At 33.0% G+C, this 15,905-nt stretch overlaps 1 protein-coding gene across 1 annotated transcript; it reads right to left on the reverse strand.

Moving 5' to 3' along the window:
* Positions 1-2,457: 2,457 nt before the first annotated feature.
* LOC129517104 (NKG2-A/NKG2-B type II integral membrane protein-like) lies at positions 2,458-5,322 on the reverse strand. The gene is made up of 5 exons (XM_055336733.1): positions 5,136-5,322; positions 4,658-4,735; positions 4,119-4,172; positions 3,623-3,774; positions 2,458-2,586 (listed from the first exon to the last, which is right to left on the reverse strand). The coding sequence occupies exons 1-5, from the start codon at positions 5,320-5,322 to the stop codon at positions 2,458-2,460; spliced, it is 600 nt and encodes a 199-aa protein (XP_055192708.1).
* Between the last annotated feature and the right edge of the window lie 10,583 nt (positions 5,323-15,905).

Below are 15,905 nucleotides of genomic sequence, written 5' to 3' on the forward strand. Positions count from 1 at the left end.
TCTGAAAACTATGTAATACTGATAAAAGAATTTGAAGATGAAAGAAAGAAATGAAATAACCATAACACCAGGGTTCCTCAATTGGTTAAGCATTTGACTTGATTCTGGCTCAGGTCATAATCCCAGGTTGTAAGATCAAGCCCCACATCAGGCTTCACACTCAGAACGGAGTCTGCTTGGGATTCTCTCTCTCCCCTCTGTCCCCACCCCCCCATCCACCGCTCACATTCTATAAAAATAAATAAATAAATATCTTTTTTTTAAAAAAAGGAAACAACAAAAAATATTCCATGGTCATGAGTTGGAAGAACAAATATTTTTAAAATGTCCATACTACCCAAGGCAATCTATACATTCAATGCAATCCCTATCAAGGTGCCAATAGCATTTTTCACTGAGCTAGAACAAATATTCTTAAAATTTGTATGGAACTGCAAACGACCCTGAATAGTCAAAGTAAACTTGAAAAAGAAAAGCAAAGCTGGAGGCATCACAATTTCAAACTTTAAGATATATTATAAAGAACCTGTGATTAAGACACAATGGTACCAGCACAAAATAGACACAGATCAGTGGAACAGAATAGAAAACCCAGAAATGGACCCACATTTAACTGTATGTCAACCAATATTTGATGAAGCAGGAAAAGAGAAGACAGGCAGTAACCTCTTTGACATTGAATATTGCAATTTCTTACTTGATATGTGTCCTGAGGCAAGGAAAATAAAAGAAAAGATAAACTATTAGAACTTCATCAAGATAAAAAAAAAACAAAAGAAACATTCAAAACTAAAATGTAACCTTTGGAATGAGAGAAATATTCACAAATGACGTAACTGAAAAATGCTTAGTATCCAAAATCTATAGAGAACATATAAAACTGAACACCCAAAAAATAAACAATCCAGTTAAAAATGGGTGTAAGATGTGAAGACATATTTTCAAAGACGTGCAAATGGCTAACAGACACATGAAAAGATGCTCAACATCACTCATCAGGGAAATATAAATCAAAACTATAATGAGATATCACCTCACACCAGACAAAATGGCTAAAATGAACAAAACAGGAAGCAACAGGTTCTCGTGTAGATGTGGAGAAACAGAACTAGGAATCCTCTTCACTGTTGGTGGGAATGACAACTGGTGCAGCCACGGTATAAAACAATTTGGAGGCTCATTGGAAAGTTAAAAATAGTGCTGCCTTATGATCCAGCAATTACACTACTAGATATTTACCCAAAGGACACAAAAATACTGATTCAAAAGGATACATGCTCCCCAATATATATAGCAGCCTTATCAATAATAGCCAAATTATGGAAAGTGCCCAAATGTCCCTGATGAATGGATAAGAATATATATATATATAATATAATATATATTTTATATATATAATATAATATATAATATATATATCCTATATATAATGAATATAGAATTATATGTATAATGAAATATGACCCCAAAATTGAAATTTTGCCATTTGCAATGACAGAGAGCTAGAGAGAATTATGCAAAGTGAAAAAAGTCAGTCAGATAAAGACAAAGACCATATGATTTCACTCCTATGTGGAAATTAAGAAATAAAACAGATGACAATAGGGGAAAAAAATAAGAGAGGCAAACCAGAAAACATACTCTTACCTATAGAGAACAAACTAGACTGCCTGGAGGGGAGGAGGGCAGCGGGATGTGTTAAATTGGTGATGAGTATTAAGGAACTGGGGGTTGTATGTAAGTGATTAGTCACTAAATTCTACACTTGAAACTAATATTAATGGTAAGTAAAATAACTGGTTTTAAATAAAAACTTGAAAAAATAAATTATATGATTTCTCTGATGCAGAATGCATTTGATAAAACTATATTCTTATTTTGAAAAATATCTTTGAGAAAGAAAATAGAGGAAATGTTCATGAAAAGATCTAGAAAACACAAGATGACTGTGAAATAGAATAAATACATATATATGTATTGTAACAAAAGGATATTTTTTAAAAAGGAAAAGGAAATAAAATACATAACTAGATTAATGAAACAATTTAGAAGGTGCAAAATTTTTACTCACGTGCATTTAGTGAATAAATTTCAACAATGATGCAAAGTCATTCAGTGGAAAAAGTATAGACTCTCAACAAATGTTGTGTAATAACTGGCTATCTATCGTATAATATTAATAATTACATACCCTACATTACATGCAAAAATGCTCTGAATTGATCATAAACCTAAGTGTAAACTATAAAATTCCAAGTGAGTGCAGGAAAAGATGCTCAACACTATTACTCTTGGAAAAATCCAAATTAAAACCATTACAATTCAGACTTCCCCCTCTGGAAAGATAGAGAGGATATACTTATCCCTAGTCCTCCCACCAAATAGAGCGGAAACAACTATATATATATATATATATACATATATATATATATATATATATAATCAACATAAGAGGATTTAGACAGATGATGAGAAACTTGACAGAACCAGGCACTCCAGATCTCCAGATCCAGGGAATGACATGGCAGCAAATGCCATGGAATTTCTCTTTACCTCACATATCCCAGACTGAGCAAATGACAGACACTAACATATACAGACAAAAGTCTCAAAAATATTTTTTCTCTCCAATCAAAATAATGACAAATAAAAAGTCATGCTAGAAAGACAAAGATATTTTAGACACTGTCCATTATTCCATTGAAATCCTTTGACTATGAAGTAAAATTATACAATAATCTAGAAAATGTTGGAATAATGTAATAAATTGAAATATGCACATATCTATGACCATGTAATTTCATTCTCATGCTTGGAAGAAATTGTATTATAATTATATATAATTACAATTATGATGTTATATTTCTAGATCATTATTCTATTATGATAAATATAATATTTATATGCCTAAATATACATATACTATGTAGTTACGCATCATATATATATAAATATTTATATAAATATATCATTATAAATATAATATGTGAAAAAAGACATAGAAAATGCTTTTCATAAAATAATTCTTTGTAATACCCACATACTAAAAAGGAACTAAATTTCTAACAATAGATTTAAAATATCATAATCATATCAGATAGCAGTAAAAATTCACAAACTATAGACAAATGTCATAATATAGATGGATTACAAATATCATATGAAAGTGAAAGGAGATACACATAAAAATATGTACTGAATGATTCCATTCATATAAAGTCTGAAATTACGTGAAGATATTTCATAATATTGAAGTTGACAGGACTGATAGAGGCTCTAAACTTTTATTTCAGGATTCAATTTGTAGTTACATGATTCTAACTATTTTGTGATCAATTTGCACAATCATATGTTTAGTTTCCTTGTTGTATGGTAAAATTAATTAGTAAATTTTATTTCAGGCAAAAGAGCATTTATAGAAGGATGGTATTCTATGAAAAGCAATACTGAAAATTATCAAATGTACATTAAAGGAATAAAAATATAAATAAAATATAGAGTCAAGCTATGGAATATTAACAGACTTTAAAATAAACTACAAATACATATAAAAATATTGATGAGCTCGAGAAAGACATTAATTGATAAGCTTTAATAAAATCTGGGAACATTGAAATCTTACCAGTTCTTCTTCATCATCTATGTAGAGCAGATTAGAGTTGTTAGAAGCGCAGGATGCCAAACTCTCATTCCATGGTTTTTTTTCAGTGCTAATGTAATAGCAATGGTTGGAATATGTAAACCACTCTTTTGGACAATGACCACAGTGATAAGCTAAAGAGAGATTATGAGATATTATACAAAATATATTTGAATATTAACAAATTCAAATTAATGTACATGCTTGCATAGGTATATACATAGGTATACATATCTAGGAACACTCACAGGATGATATAAATAAAATATGCTCAGAGAATAGTTAGCTTGTCATTCCCTAATTTATGTCCCTATATAAAGTAAACATGTAAAAATATCAATCTCTACATGTCCTAAGAACACTGAATAAAACGACTTCTGTAGAATAGTAAAATGATTTCTTATCATGTTTTAGCAGGAGGAAATTTGAGGCAAATAGAAACAACAATAATATCAGAATTTTGAAAATCATTTTATACCTTTCTGATTGTTCGTTTTCAGGGATGAATTGTTCTGCTCCAGTATTTCAGTAACTGAAAAAACTAAATAAATCATCATAAAAACTTAAACTGAAATAAATATATTATGATTTCAGTTTCGTAACTTAGAACTTGGGATATTGTTTAGAATTACAAAATTCTGTAATAAAATGTATTTAACCAAGCAATATTGACAAAGAAATGAAGATTTGGGAGAAAATATTTCAAAAGCCTATTAAAAACCAAACCTCTCCATTTCTTACACTATTGGGTTTAACCAGTCTTAAGAATTAGTTTGTATTTATTTCTCATTGTGTCTCCTAGAACACCTCTTTGAGTAATGAAACTGAATATATGTGTAATACTCTCTACAACTATTCTGTTATTTATACTTTTGACAAGTTGAGAATAATTGTTCCATTTTTATAGCATTCACGCATTAAAATGAAAGATCTATTCCATAACAGTATGAGATACTTTGAGGCAGTGACAATCATTAAAGTGAAATTTCCCAGATAGTCATTCAAACACTTACTTACAGGGAATAAGAACTATTGTTATCACAGTGGACATCAAGACAAAGCAGATGATTCCCAGCATCCTAGCAAGGATCTTTCCTGGAAATAGTAGTAAATATTAGGAACAGAAATGAAAACACTGACAAAGGATGGATGGAAATTATCATTTAGGAAATTTATGTACAAGAGAACCAACGATGCACACGAAGTCCACATATAGAAATTTGGACCCCAAACTGTATCTACCATTGAAATCTTTTCTCAGAATATACCATCACATTTCCAGTAAAGGTACTATTCCATGAGTTATCAAAGACTATGAATTACAACAGTGCTTGAGTAAAATTAGTCTATTAGTCTACAATACTATTTACCAACTCCAAGCTCTGATCCTTACAAATGAAAAATATAGGACATCATTCCCTACTCATTCTCTCCACCAATGTGCCCCAGAGCACATTCTAGAACAGTTACACTGTGTGTGTATTAAATGTTTTACCTTTGCAGTGGTAGTTCTTGCGTTCCCCTGGATGATCCTGAGTAGTATTTTGAAGATTTAATTCTGCATAGGTTATTTCTTGCTCAGTTACTGAAATGGAATTTTTAGTGCCCTTAGCTTTCATCTGGTGTCTATTTGAGTTATTCACCCGATTAAGTTCTGCATAGGTAACCCCTTGGTTATTCATCTCTGTAGCTGTGTAGTGGCAAGCACAGTGTCAAGTGGAACTGAACTGAAGGACTTGACAAAGACTGTATGTAATGACAAAACTGCCAGGACAGTCACACTGGGTGGAGCGTGAGGTGGGTGATAGTGCTCATTTGCAGTTGATAATGTAAAATCTGGTACTAATTCCCTTAGAGCTTTAAATCTTGTCATGGTTAAACATTGAGAAGTCTGATTGGGAAATGGTTTTAGTACATAGAAGAAATTCCTGTAATAAACTCCTTTAATTTGGTGACATTTATTTATTGGAAGGTGATGTGTTCTTATCAATGATCTTTTATTTTGAATAATTGTAGTTCTGTGAAATTAAATTTTAAAAGAAAAATTATATATGTTCAAATGTCATGCGATACACTAAACTTATCCCAAACCTTAACAATATTGAAACAAACTAACAAAAACCATGTTTTGAAAACTACTCACTTAACACCAGAAATTGGTATTAATGGCAAAATATGAAACTATAAAATGATAAATAAAAATGTAGATCATTTATGGAAGAACACTGTTGTTACAAACTTTCAGAAAGATCCTATGACTGTCCCTGGTTGTGAGGGTAGCTTTGGTTGTGTAAGCAATTTTAACAAATCAAATAAGTGTAAGTTAATAATTCCACCAATGAGTTTTGAAGTCAGTGAGATCTAGAATTACTTCTGGCTCTCAAATTTACAAAATGTGATCTTTAAAAACTTACTTTATGTCTAGCAATTTAGTTTATTAATCTAAAATTGGAGTAAAAAGGTGTAATTTATAATCTATATACATCACTTACTATTCAATCTGGCTTTCATAAACTCAACTATATATAGGTTATTTTAATTTTAACATAATAGCCACATTATAATTACTGATTCATATTCGTTAGACGAGGCAACATAACTCATTATACAGTAGTACCTTTCAGTATGGACTTTTGTTGGCCAAGTTTTCCTCAGTTTTTAAAAAAGTTTTTGACCATTTATAGTTAAATTTAAAGTAGCATTTTACAGAAGGAACTTCTTCCTGCTTTTTATAGAAAACCAAACTGCTTTCATTTACATAAGTAAGTGTATGAAGAATAATGTTTTACCTCACTCTTTGATGAATTCATTTTAAGAGTTCATTTTTAAAGCCTGGGCTAAATATCAAATCTTACATGTAATTATATCTAGACTGATGACAAATCCAAAGTTAACTGTTTCTTATCATGATGCTTATGCGATTTCACTTGACATTATATTGATTTATGACCCAACTATGTGTGTTTGTATACACTTGATTACTTCACCATAGGTAATATTTTAAATACTTTAATAAATTTTCTAAGATATTTCATATTTATTCTTATTTTTCACCCTGAATTGTTGGAATAAAAATACCAACGTTCTTTGTGATTTGATTGTATATTAACTATACCTCGAGTACATCCCATCTAGCATTTGAAATCTCCCACTAAAAGCTGGCTATTAGAGAGACAGGGCAGTAGAGCTACTTACTTACCTTCTGTTGGCCAGGAAGTCATGCATCTTCCAGTAGGAGACCTTGTTACTCTTGTAAACAGGTAATATCTGTGGTCTTCACAGACTGCTGACCCTGTGAGAGCTCAGAGTGAGGTAATAGTGGAAAAAGTTGATTTCTTATCAATGTGTCACTTAAAATTTGAACAGGAAATTCTTACACTTGGGCTATTTTGAAGACACTTTATCTCATCACACACCTCCAGAATGTAGCACTTTTCAGCTTGTATTGTGTCTTTTAATTGGCATGTGTCTCTGAGAAATTTATATATTCCAGATGATATTGGGATCAGAGACTTGACCACCCAGGCTTTTCACTTACTTTCATCTGTATCACAAACACTGAGAATCTAGACCGTGTGAGAAATGTCTTTGATGTTTAAGTTTTAATTTGAGGTAGGATTGCTAAATTATCATCACATACTTCTTTCTTGTGCCCTTGCTATGTCACTTCTATTATACTGAAAATACTCTAAAATCATTGTCCCGGTAACAAGTATGTACTGGTATTTGGCACTAATTCCGAAGACTTACATTTTCAACTTTATTGTCACTGTCGCAATGACATCAGTTTCCAAACTTCTCTATTTTTCTGCCTTAGTTTTTAATACGCCTGCGTTCAATTATATTACCTGTAAATAAGTTATTTAGATTTCTGCTGAATAGAATACATTTCTGCGAAGGAAATAAAAAAATATTGAACAATAAATCATGGCAGAGATTTAAATATTGTCATTACTCAAATATTCATTGATTCATCCTCCCATGATAACTAGTTGTATAGTAATAGAAATATTTCTTCTAAATGACAAAAGCCTAACGACATAAGGGAAGAGGAAGGCAATTTTTTAAAATGTTATTTTATTTAAATTCAGTTAATTAACATTTAGTGTACCATTAGTTTCAGAAGTAGAGTTCAGTTATAAAGATGAAGGAATTGTTAGATTTTTAGAAAAATTGAGGAGCAGAAAAAGTACTTTTAAAATGCAATTATTTTTTTTGCATCTATGTTTCTAATGATCTGTATGTTTCTCTTTTCTTTGCAACACTGGGTGACGATTTTATTTTTTAATGATGCATAATTCACATACAATATTATATTAGTTCCAGCGTACAACATACTGAGTCAAACTTTATATACATTATGAAATATTCACCACTGTATAGCTTGCTACCATTTGTCACCATGCAAAGTTATAACAATATTATTGACTATGTTTCTGATGCTATAATTAATATCCCTTATTTATTTTTAAGTGTTCATTTAAATTCTGGTTAGTAAACATACAATATAATATTAATTTCAGGTGTAAAGTATAGTGATTCAACACTTCCATACAACACTACTGTAAGAAGTCCACTCCTAATTCCATCATGTATTTAACCCAGCCTCACACCATCAGTTTGTTCTCCACAGTTAAGACTCTGTTTCTTGCTTTCCCTCCCTCTTTTTTACCCTTTGCTCCTTTATTTTGCTTCTTAAATTCCACATAAGAGTGAAATCATACAGTATTTGTCTTTCTCTAGCTGACTTATTTTGCTTAGAATCATAATACTCTTTAGCTCCGTCCATAGTATTGCAAGTGGCAATATTTTCTTTACTGGCTGAGTAATATTCACGTATATCATATGAATATATATTATATGAATCTATATTCTAAGAATATATGTTACATATATATAATCTCACAGCCTTTTTATCCATTCATCAGTCAATCAATCAGTGGACATGGGCTGCTCCATAGTTTGGCTATCGTAGAAAATGTTGCTATAACATCGGGACATATATCCCTTTGAATCAGTGTTTTTGTTTCCTTTGTGTAAATACCTAGTAGTGCAATTACAGGGTCATAGGGTAGTTCTATTTTTAATTTTTTGAGGAACCCCCATACTGTTTTCCAGAGTGGCTGCACTAATTATCATTCCCACCAACAATTCAAGAAGGTTCCCCTTAGTCTACACCCATGCGAACATCTGCTGTTACCTGCGTTGTTCATTTTAGCCATTCTGATGGTGTGAGGTGATATCTCATTGTAGTTTTAATTTGTATTTCCCTGATAATGAGTGAGGTTGAGCCTCTTTTCACGTGTCTGTTAGCTTTGTAATATAACTTGAAGTCCAGAATTATGATGCTTCCAGCTTCACTTTCCTTTTTCAAGATTACTTTGGCTATTCAGAGTCTTTTGTGGTTCATACAAATTTAGGATTATTTGTTCTGGCTCTGTGAGAAGTGCTATTATTATTTTGTATTTTGATTGGGGTTGCATTAAATCTGTATATTGGTTCAGGTAGTATAGATATTTTGACAATATTTGTACCTCGAATCCATGAGTATGTAATATCTTTCCATTTCTTTGTGTCATTCTATTTCTTTCATCAGTATTTTATAATTGTCAGAGTATAAGTCTTTCTCCTTTTTGACTAGGTTTGTTCTCAGGTATTTTATCATTTTTGGTGTAATTATAAATAGGATTGATTCCTTAATTTCTTTTCTGCTGCTTCATAATTGGTGTATAGAAATACAACACACTTTTGTATATTGGCTTTGTATCCCAAGACTACAAAATTTGTTAATGGGTTTCTAGCCATTTTTTGGTATAGTCTTTTTGGTTTTCTATAGGGAGTATCATGTCATCTGAAAATAGTGAAAGTTTTCTTTTTTTTTTTTTTGCTGATTTGAATGCCTTTTATTTCCTTTTGTTGTATAATTTTGCTAATTGCTATAAGACTTCTAGTAATACGTTAAATAACAGTTGTAAGAGTAAACATCCCTGTCTTGTTCCTGATGATAGAGGAAAAGCTCTCAGTTTTTCCCCATTGATGATGATATTAGCTGTGGGTTTTTCACATATGGCCTTTATGATATTGAGATATGTTTCCTCTATCCTTATGTTACTGAGGATTTTTATGAATGGATGTTGTAGTTTGTCAAATGCTTTTTCTGCATGTATTGAAAGGATTGCATGATTCTTATCCCTTCTTTTATTATGTGATGTCACCTTGATTCCTTGGCAAATATTGAACCACCCTTCCAACTGAGGATATTTACCATGGCGAATGATTCCTTTAATGTATTGATGGATATGGTTTGCTAGCACTGTATTGAGAAAATCTGTATCCATGTTCATCAGGAATACTGGAGTATAGTCCTCTTTCTTTAGTGGAATCTTTAGCAGGTTTGGAGTATCAGGGTAATACTGGCCTCATAGAATGAATTTGGTCATTTTTCTTTCTTTTCTATTTTTTGATGCCTGGCTGGGTCAATCTGCAGAGCATGTGACCCTTGATCTTGGTATTGTGAGTTCAAACTCCACATTGGAGGAATGGTAAGAAAGAAGAAGGAAAAGAAAGAAAGAAAGAAAGAAAGAAAGAAAGAAAGAAAGAAAGAAAGAAAGAGAAAGAGAAAGAAAGAAAGAAAGAAAGAAAGAAAGAAAGAAAGAAGAAAGGAAAGAAAGAAAGAAAGAAAGAAGAAAGAGAGAGAGAAAGAGAGAGAGAGAGAAAGAGAGAGAGAGAGAGAAAGAAGGAGGAAATGCCTTACAGTTTGAGAAGTATATGGATTAATTATTTTTAGTGGTTTTGTAGAATTCACCTATAAACCTGTTTGTTTTGATTACTGATGAAATTTCATTACTGATTATTGGTCTATTCAAGTTTTCTATTTCTTCCTGTTTCAGTTTTAGTAGTTAATATGTTTCTAGGAATTTTTCTATTTCTTACGTATTGTCCAGTTTGTTGTCTTATATTTTTTCATGATATTCTCATAATTGTTTGTATTTCTGTGATGTTGATTGTGATCTCTCCTCTCTCATTTGTGATTTTATTTATTTAGGTCCTTCTCTTTCCTTTCTGGTGAGTTTGGCTAGAGATTTATCAAGTTTATTAATCTTTCATAGAACCAGCTCCTGATTTCGTTGATCTGTTCTATCGTTTTTTAGTTTTTATATCATTTATTTCTGCTGTGATTTTTACTATCTCCTTCTTTCTGCTGGCTTTACACTCTGTTTGTTGTTCTTTTCTAGCTCCTTTGGGTGTAAGATTAGGTTGTCTATTTGAGACTATTCTTGCTTCTTAAAGTAGACCTGTATTACTATATAATTCCCTCTTATGACTGGTTTTGGTGCATCCCAAAGTTTAGAAGCATGTGTTTTCATTTTTGCTTCTTTCCATTTTTTTTATTATTATTTCGTCTTTGATTTCCTGGTTAACCCATTTTATTCTTTGGTAGCATGTTGTTTAATCTCCATATATTTGTGGCCTTTCCAAATTTTTTCCTCCAGTTGACTTCTAGTTTCATAGAATTGTGATCAGAAAAGGTACATGGTAGGATTTAATCTTTCTGTATATGTTGAGGCCTGTTTTGTGACCTACTATGTGATCTATTCTAGAAAATGTTTCACGTGCGCTTGAAGAAATGTGTATTCTTCTGTTTTACAATAAAAAGTTCTGCATATATTTGCTAAGTCCATCTGTTCCACTGTGTCATTCAATGCCATTATTTCCTTATTTTTCCTCTGTTCAGATGATCTGTTCATTGATGTAAGTGGGGTGTTAAAGTCCCCTACTCTTATTGTGCTATCAATTATTTCCTTTATGTTAGTTATGAATAGTTTTACATATTTGAGTGCCCCCATGTTGGGTGTATAGCTATTTACAATTGTTCTATCTTCTTGTTGGATTATCCCCTTTATGGTTATATAATGCCCTTCTTTATAACTTGTTACAGTCTTAAAGTCTAGTTTATCCAATAAAAGTATAACTACTCTGGCCTTCTTTTGACATCCATGGGCATGATAAGAGAGTGCCTCTCTATCCCTTCACCTTCAATCTGCAGGTGTCTTTAGGTCTAAAATGAGCTCTTGTAGGGAGTATATAAATGAGTCTTGCAATTTTTTTATCCATTCTGACAACCTATGTCTTTTGATTGGAGCATTTTTCCATTTATGTTCAACATAATCATCAATAGATACATATTTATTGTCTTTTTCTTACTTTTTAAATCATTGTTTCCTGCTATTTTCTCTGATCCCTTCTTGTCTTTGTTACTCTTGGTCTCTCCTTTCTACTCAAAGAGTCCACTTTAATATTTCTTGCAGGGCTAGTTTAGGGGACATGAACTCCTTTAGCTCTTGTTTGTCTGAGAAACTGAATATATATCATTCTATATTCTGAATGATAGCCTTGCTGGATAGAGTATTCTTGGCTGCAGATTTTTCCCATTCAGCAGTCTGAATATATCATGACACTCTCTTCCAACTTGCCAAGTTTATGTTGTGAAATCTCCAGCCAGCCTTAAAGGTCTTCCCTTTTAAGTGAATGACTTATTTTGTCTTGCTTCTTTTTTTTTTTTTTCAAATTCCAAAAATGCTGACATTTATTCATTTTAAGGGGTAGGTACATAGGAGTTTAACAATATAATTTATATTAATTGCACACATATATAAAAATATATATTTATAATAACCCCAAATACTTTTAAAATTAATTAGTGATTTCTCACCATGCTATTTATTAGCGTCCTGTATGAGACATAGTCATCTCTTTGTGAGTAGATTCTTCTTTTTTTAATTATTTTTTATTGGAGTCCAATTTGCCAACATATAGCATAACACCCAGTGCTCAATCTGCCAGCCAAGTGCCCCCCTCAGTGGCCATCACGCAGTCATCCCAACCCCCCATCCACCTCCTGTTCCAATATCCCTTGTTCATTTCCCAGAGTTAGGTGTCTCTCATGTTTTGTCACCCTCACTGAAATTTTCACTCATTTTCTCTCCTTACCCTTTATTCTCTTTCACTAATGTTTATATTCCCCAAAAGAATGAGTCCATATAATGTTTGCCCTTTTCTGATTAACTTATTTCACTCAGCACAATACCCTCCAGGTCCCTCCACGTTGAAGCAAATAGTGGGTATTTGTCATTTCCAAAGGCTGAGTAATATTCCATTGTATACATAGACACAGCTTCTTTATCCATTCATCTTTCATAGGACACTGAGGCTCCTTCCACAGTTTGGCTCTTGTAGACATTGCTGCTATAAACATTGGGGTGCAGGTGTCCCCGTGTTTCACTGCATCTGTATCTTCGGGGTAAATCCCCAACAGTGCAATTGCTGGGTCGTAGGGCAGATCTTTTTTAACTCTTAGAGGAACCTCCATACAGTTTTCCAGAGTGGCTGTACCAATTCACATTCCCACCAACAGTGCAAGAGGGTTCCCCTTTCTCCACAGCCTCTCCAACATTTGTTGTTTCCTGTCTTGTTAATTTTCACTATTCTCACTGGTGTGTGGTTTTATCTGATGGTGGTTTTGATTTGTATTTTCCTGATGGCCAGTGATGCAGAGCAGTTTCTCATGTGCTTGTTAGCCATGTCAGTATCTTCCTCTGAGAAATTTCTGTTCATGTCTTTTGCCCATTTCATGATTGGATTGTTTGTTTCTTTGCTGTTGAGTTTAATAAGTTCTTTATAGATCTTGGATACTAGTCCTTTATCTGATAGGTCATTTGCTAATATCTTGTCCCATTCTGTAGGTTGTCTTTTAGTTTTGTTGACTGTTTCTTTGGTTGTGCAGAATATTTTTATCATGATGAAGTCCCAATAATTCATTTTTGCTTTTGTTTCCCTTGCCTTCATAGATGTGTCTTGCAAGAAGTTGCTGTGGCCTAGTTCAAAAAGGGTGTTGCCTGTGTTCTCCTCTAGGATTTTGATGGAATCTTGTCTCACATTTAAATCTTTCATCCATTTTGAGTTTATCTTTCTGTATGGTGTAAGAGAATGGTCTAGTTTCATTCTTCTGCATGTGGTTGTCCAATTTCCCAGCATCTTTATTGAAGAGACTGTCTTTTTTCCAGTGGATAGTCTTTCCTCCTTTATCGAATATTAGTTGACCATAAAGTTGAGAGTCCACTACTGGATTCTCTATTCTGTTCCATTGATCTGTGTGTCTGTTTTTGTGCCAGTACCACACTGTCTTGATGACCACAGCTTTGTAGTACAACCTGAAATCTGGCATTGTGATGCCCCCAGCTATGGTTTTCTTTTTTAAAATTCCCTTGGCTATTTGGGGTCTTTTCTGATTCCACACAAATTTTAAGATGATTTGATCCAATTCACTGAAGAAAGTCCATGGTATTTTAATAGGGATTGCATTGAAAGTGTAAATTGCCCTGGGTAACATTGACATTTTCACAATATTAATTCTTCCAATCCATGAGCATGGAATATTTTTCCAACTCTTTGTGTCTTCCTCAATTTCATTCAGAAGTGTTCTGTAAAAAAAAAAAGAAAAGAAAAAAAAAAGAAGTGTTCTGTAGTTTCTAGGGTATAGATCCTTTACCTCTTTGGTTAGGTTTATTCCTTGGTATCTTATGCTTTTGGGTGTAATTGTAAATGGGATTGACTCTTTCATGTTACTTTCTTCAGTCTCATTGTTAGTGTATAGAAATGCCACAGATACCTGGGCATTGATTTTGTATCCTGCCACACTGCCAAATTGCTGTATAAGTCCTAGCAATCTTGGGGTGGAGTCTTTTGGGTTTTCTAGGTAGAGTATCATTTCATCTGCCAAGAGGGAGAGTTTGACTTTGCCATTTTGGATGCCATTTATTTCTTGTTGTTGCCTGATTGCTGAGGCTAAGACTTCTAGTACTATGTTGAATAGCAGTGATGAGAGTGGACATCCCTGTCTTGTTCCTGATCTTAGGGGAAAGTCTCCCAGTGTTTCCCCATTGAGAATGATATTTGCTGTGGGCTTTTCGTAGATGGCTTTAAGATACTGAGCAATATTCCCTGTATCCCTACACTCTGAAGAGTTTTGATCAGGAATGGATGCTGTATTTTGTCAAATGCTTTCTCTGCATCTATTGAGAGGATCATAGGGTTCTTGTTCTTTTCTCTTGTTGATATGATGAATCACATTGATTGTTTTATGAGTGTTGAACCAGCCTTGTGTCCCGGAGATAAATACCACTTGGTCATGCTGAGTAATCTTCTTAATGTACTGTTGGATACTATTGGCTAGTATCTTGTTGAGAATTTTTGCATCCATGTTCATCAGGGATATTGGTCTATAATTCTCCTTTTTGGTGGGGTCTTTGTCTGGTTTTGGAATTAGGGTGATGCCAGCCAAATAGAACGAGTTTGGAAGTATTCCATCTCTTTCTATCTTTCCGAACAGCTTTAGTAGAATAGGTATGGTTTCTTCTTTAAACGTTTGATAGAATTCCCCTGGGAATTTTTGTGTCTTGGGAGGTTTTTGATGACTGCTTCAATTTCCTCCCTAGTTATCAGCCTGTTCAGGTTTTCTATTTCTTCCTGTTCCAGTTTTGGTAGTTTGTCTTTTTCCAGAGATGCGTCCATTTCTTCTAGATTGCTTAATTTAATCGCGTATAGCTGCTCATAATAAGTTTTTAAAATCGTTTGTATTTCCTTGGTATTGGTGGTGATCTCTCCTTTCTCATTCAGGATTTTATTAATTTGAGTCTTTTCTCTCTTCTTTGTAATAAGGCTGGTAATGGTTTATCTATCTTATTAATTCTTTCAAAGAACCAACTTCTGGTTTTGTTAATCTGTTCCACAGTTCTTCTGGTCTCTATTTCATTGAGTTATGTTCAAATCTTTATGAATTCTCTTCTTCTGCTGGGTGTAGGATCCATTTCATGTTTTTATCCAGCTCCTTTGGGTGCAAGGTTAGCTTTTGTATTTGAGTTCTTTCCAGTTTTTGGATGGATGCTTGTTTTGCGATGTATTTCCCCCTCAGGACTGCTTTTGCTGTATCCCAAGTTTTTGAATAGTTGTATCTTGATTCTCATTAGTTTCCATGAATCTTTTTAATTCTTCCCTAATTTCCTGGTTGACCCTTTCATCTTTTAGCAGGATGGTTCTTAACCTCCATGTGTTTGAATTTCTTCCAAAATTCTTCTAGTGGTTTAGTTCTAGTTTCAAAGCATTATGGTCTGAAAATATGCAGGGGACTATCCCAATCATTTGTTATCGGATAAGACCTGATTTGTGACCCAGTATGTGGTCTATTCTGGAGAAAGTTCCATGTACA

Source organism: Nyctereutes procyonoides, unplaced genomic scaffold, assembly GCF_905146905.1.
Source record: "Nyctereutes procyonoides isolate TBG_1078 unplaced genomic scaffold, NYPRO_anot_genome, whole genome shotgun sequence".
Classification (NCBI taxonomy): Eukaryota; Metazoa; Chordata; class Mammalia; order Carnivora; family Canidae; genus Nyctereutes; species Nyctereutes procyonoides.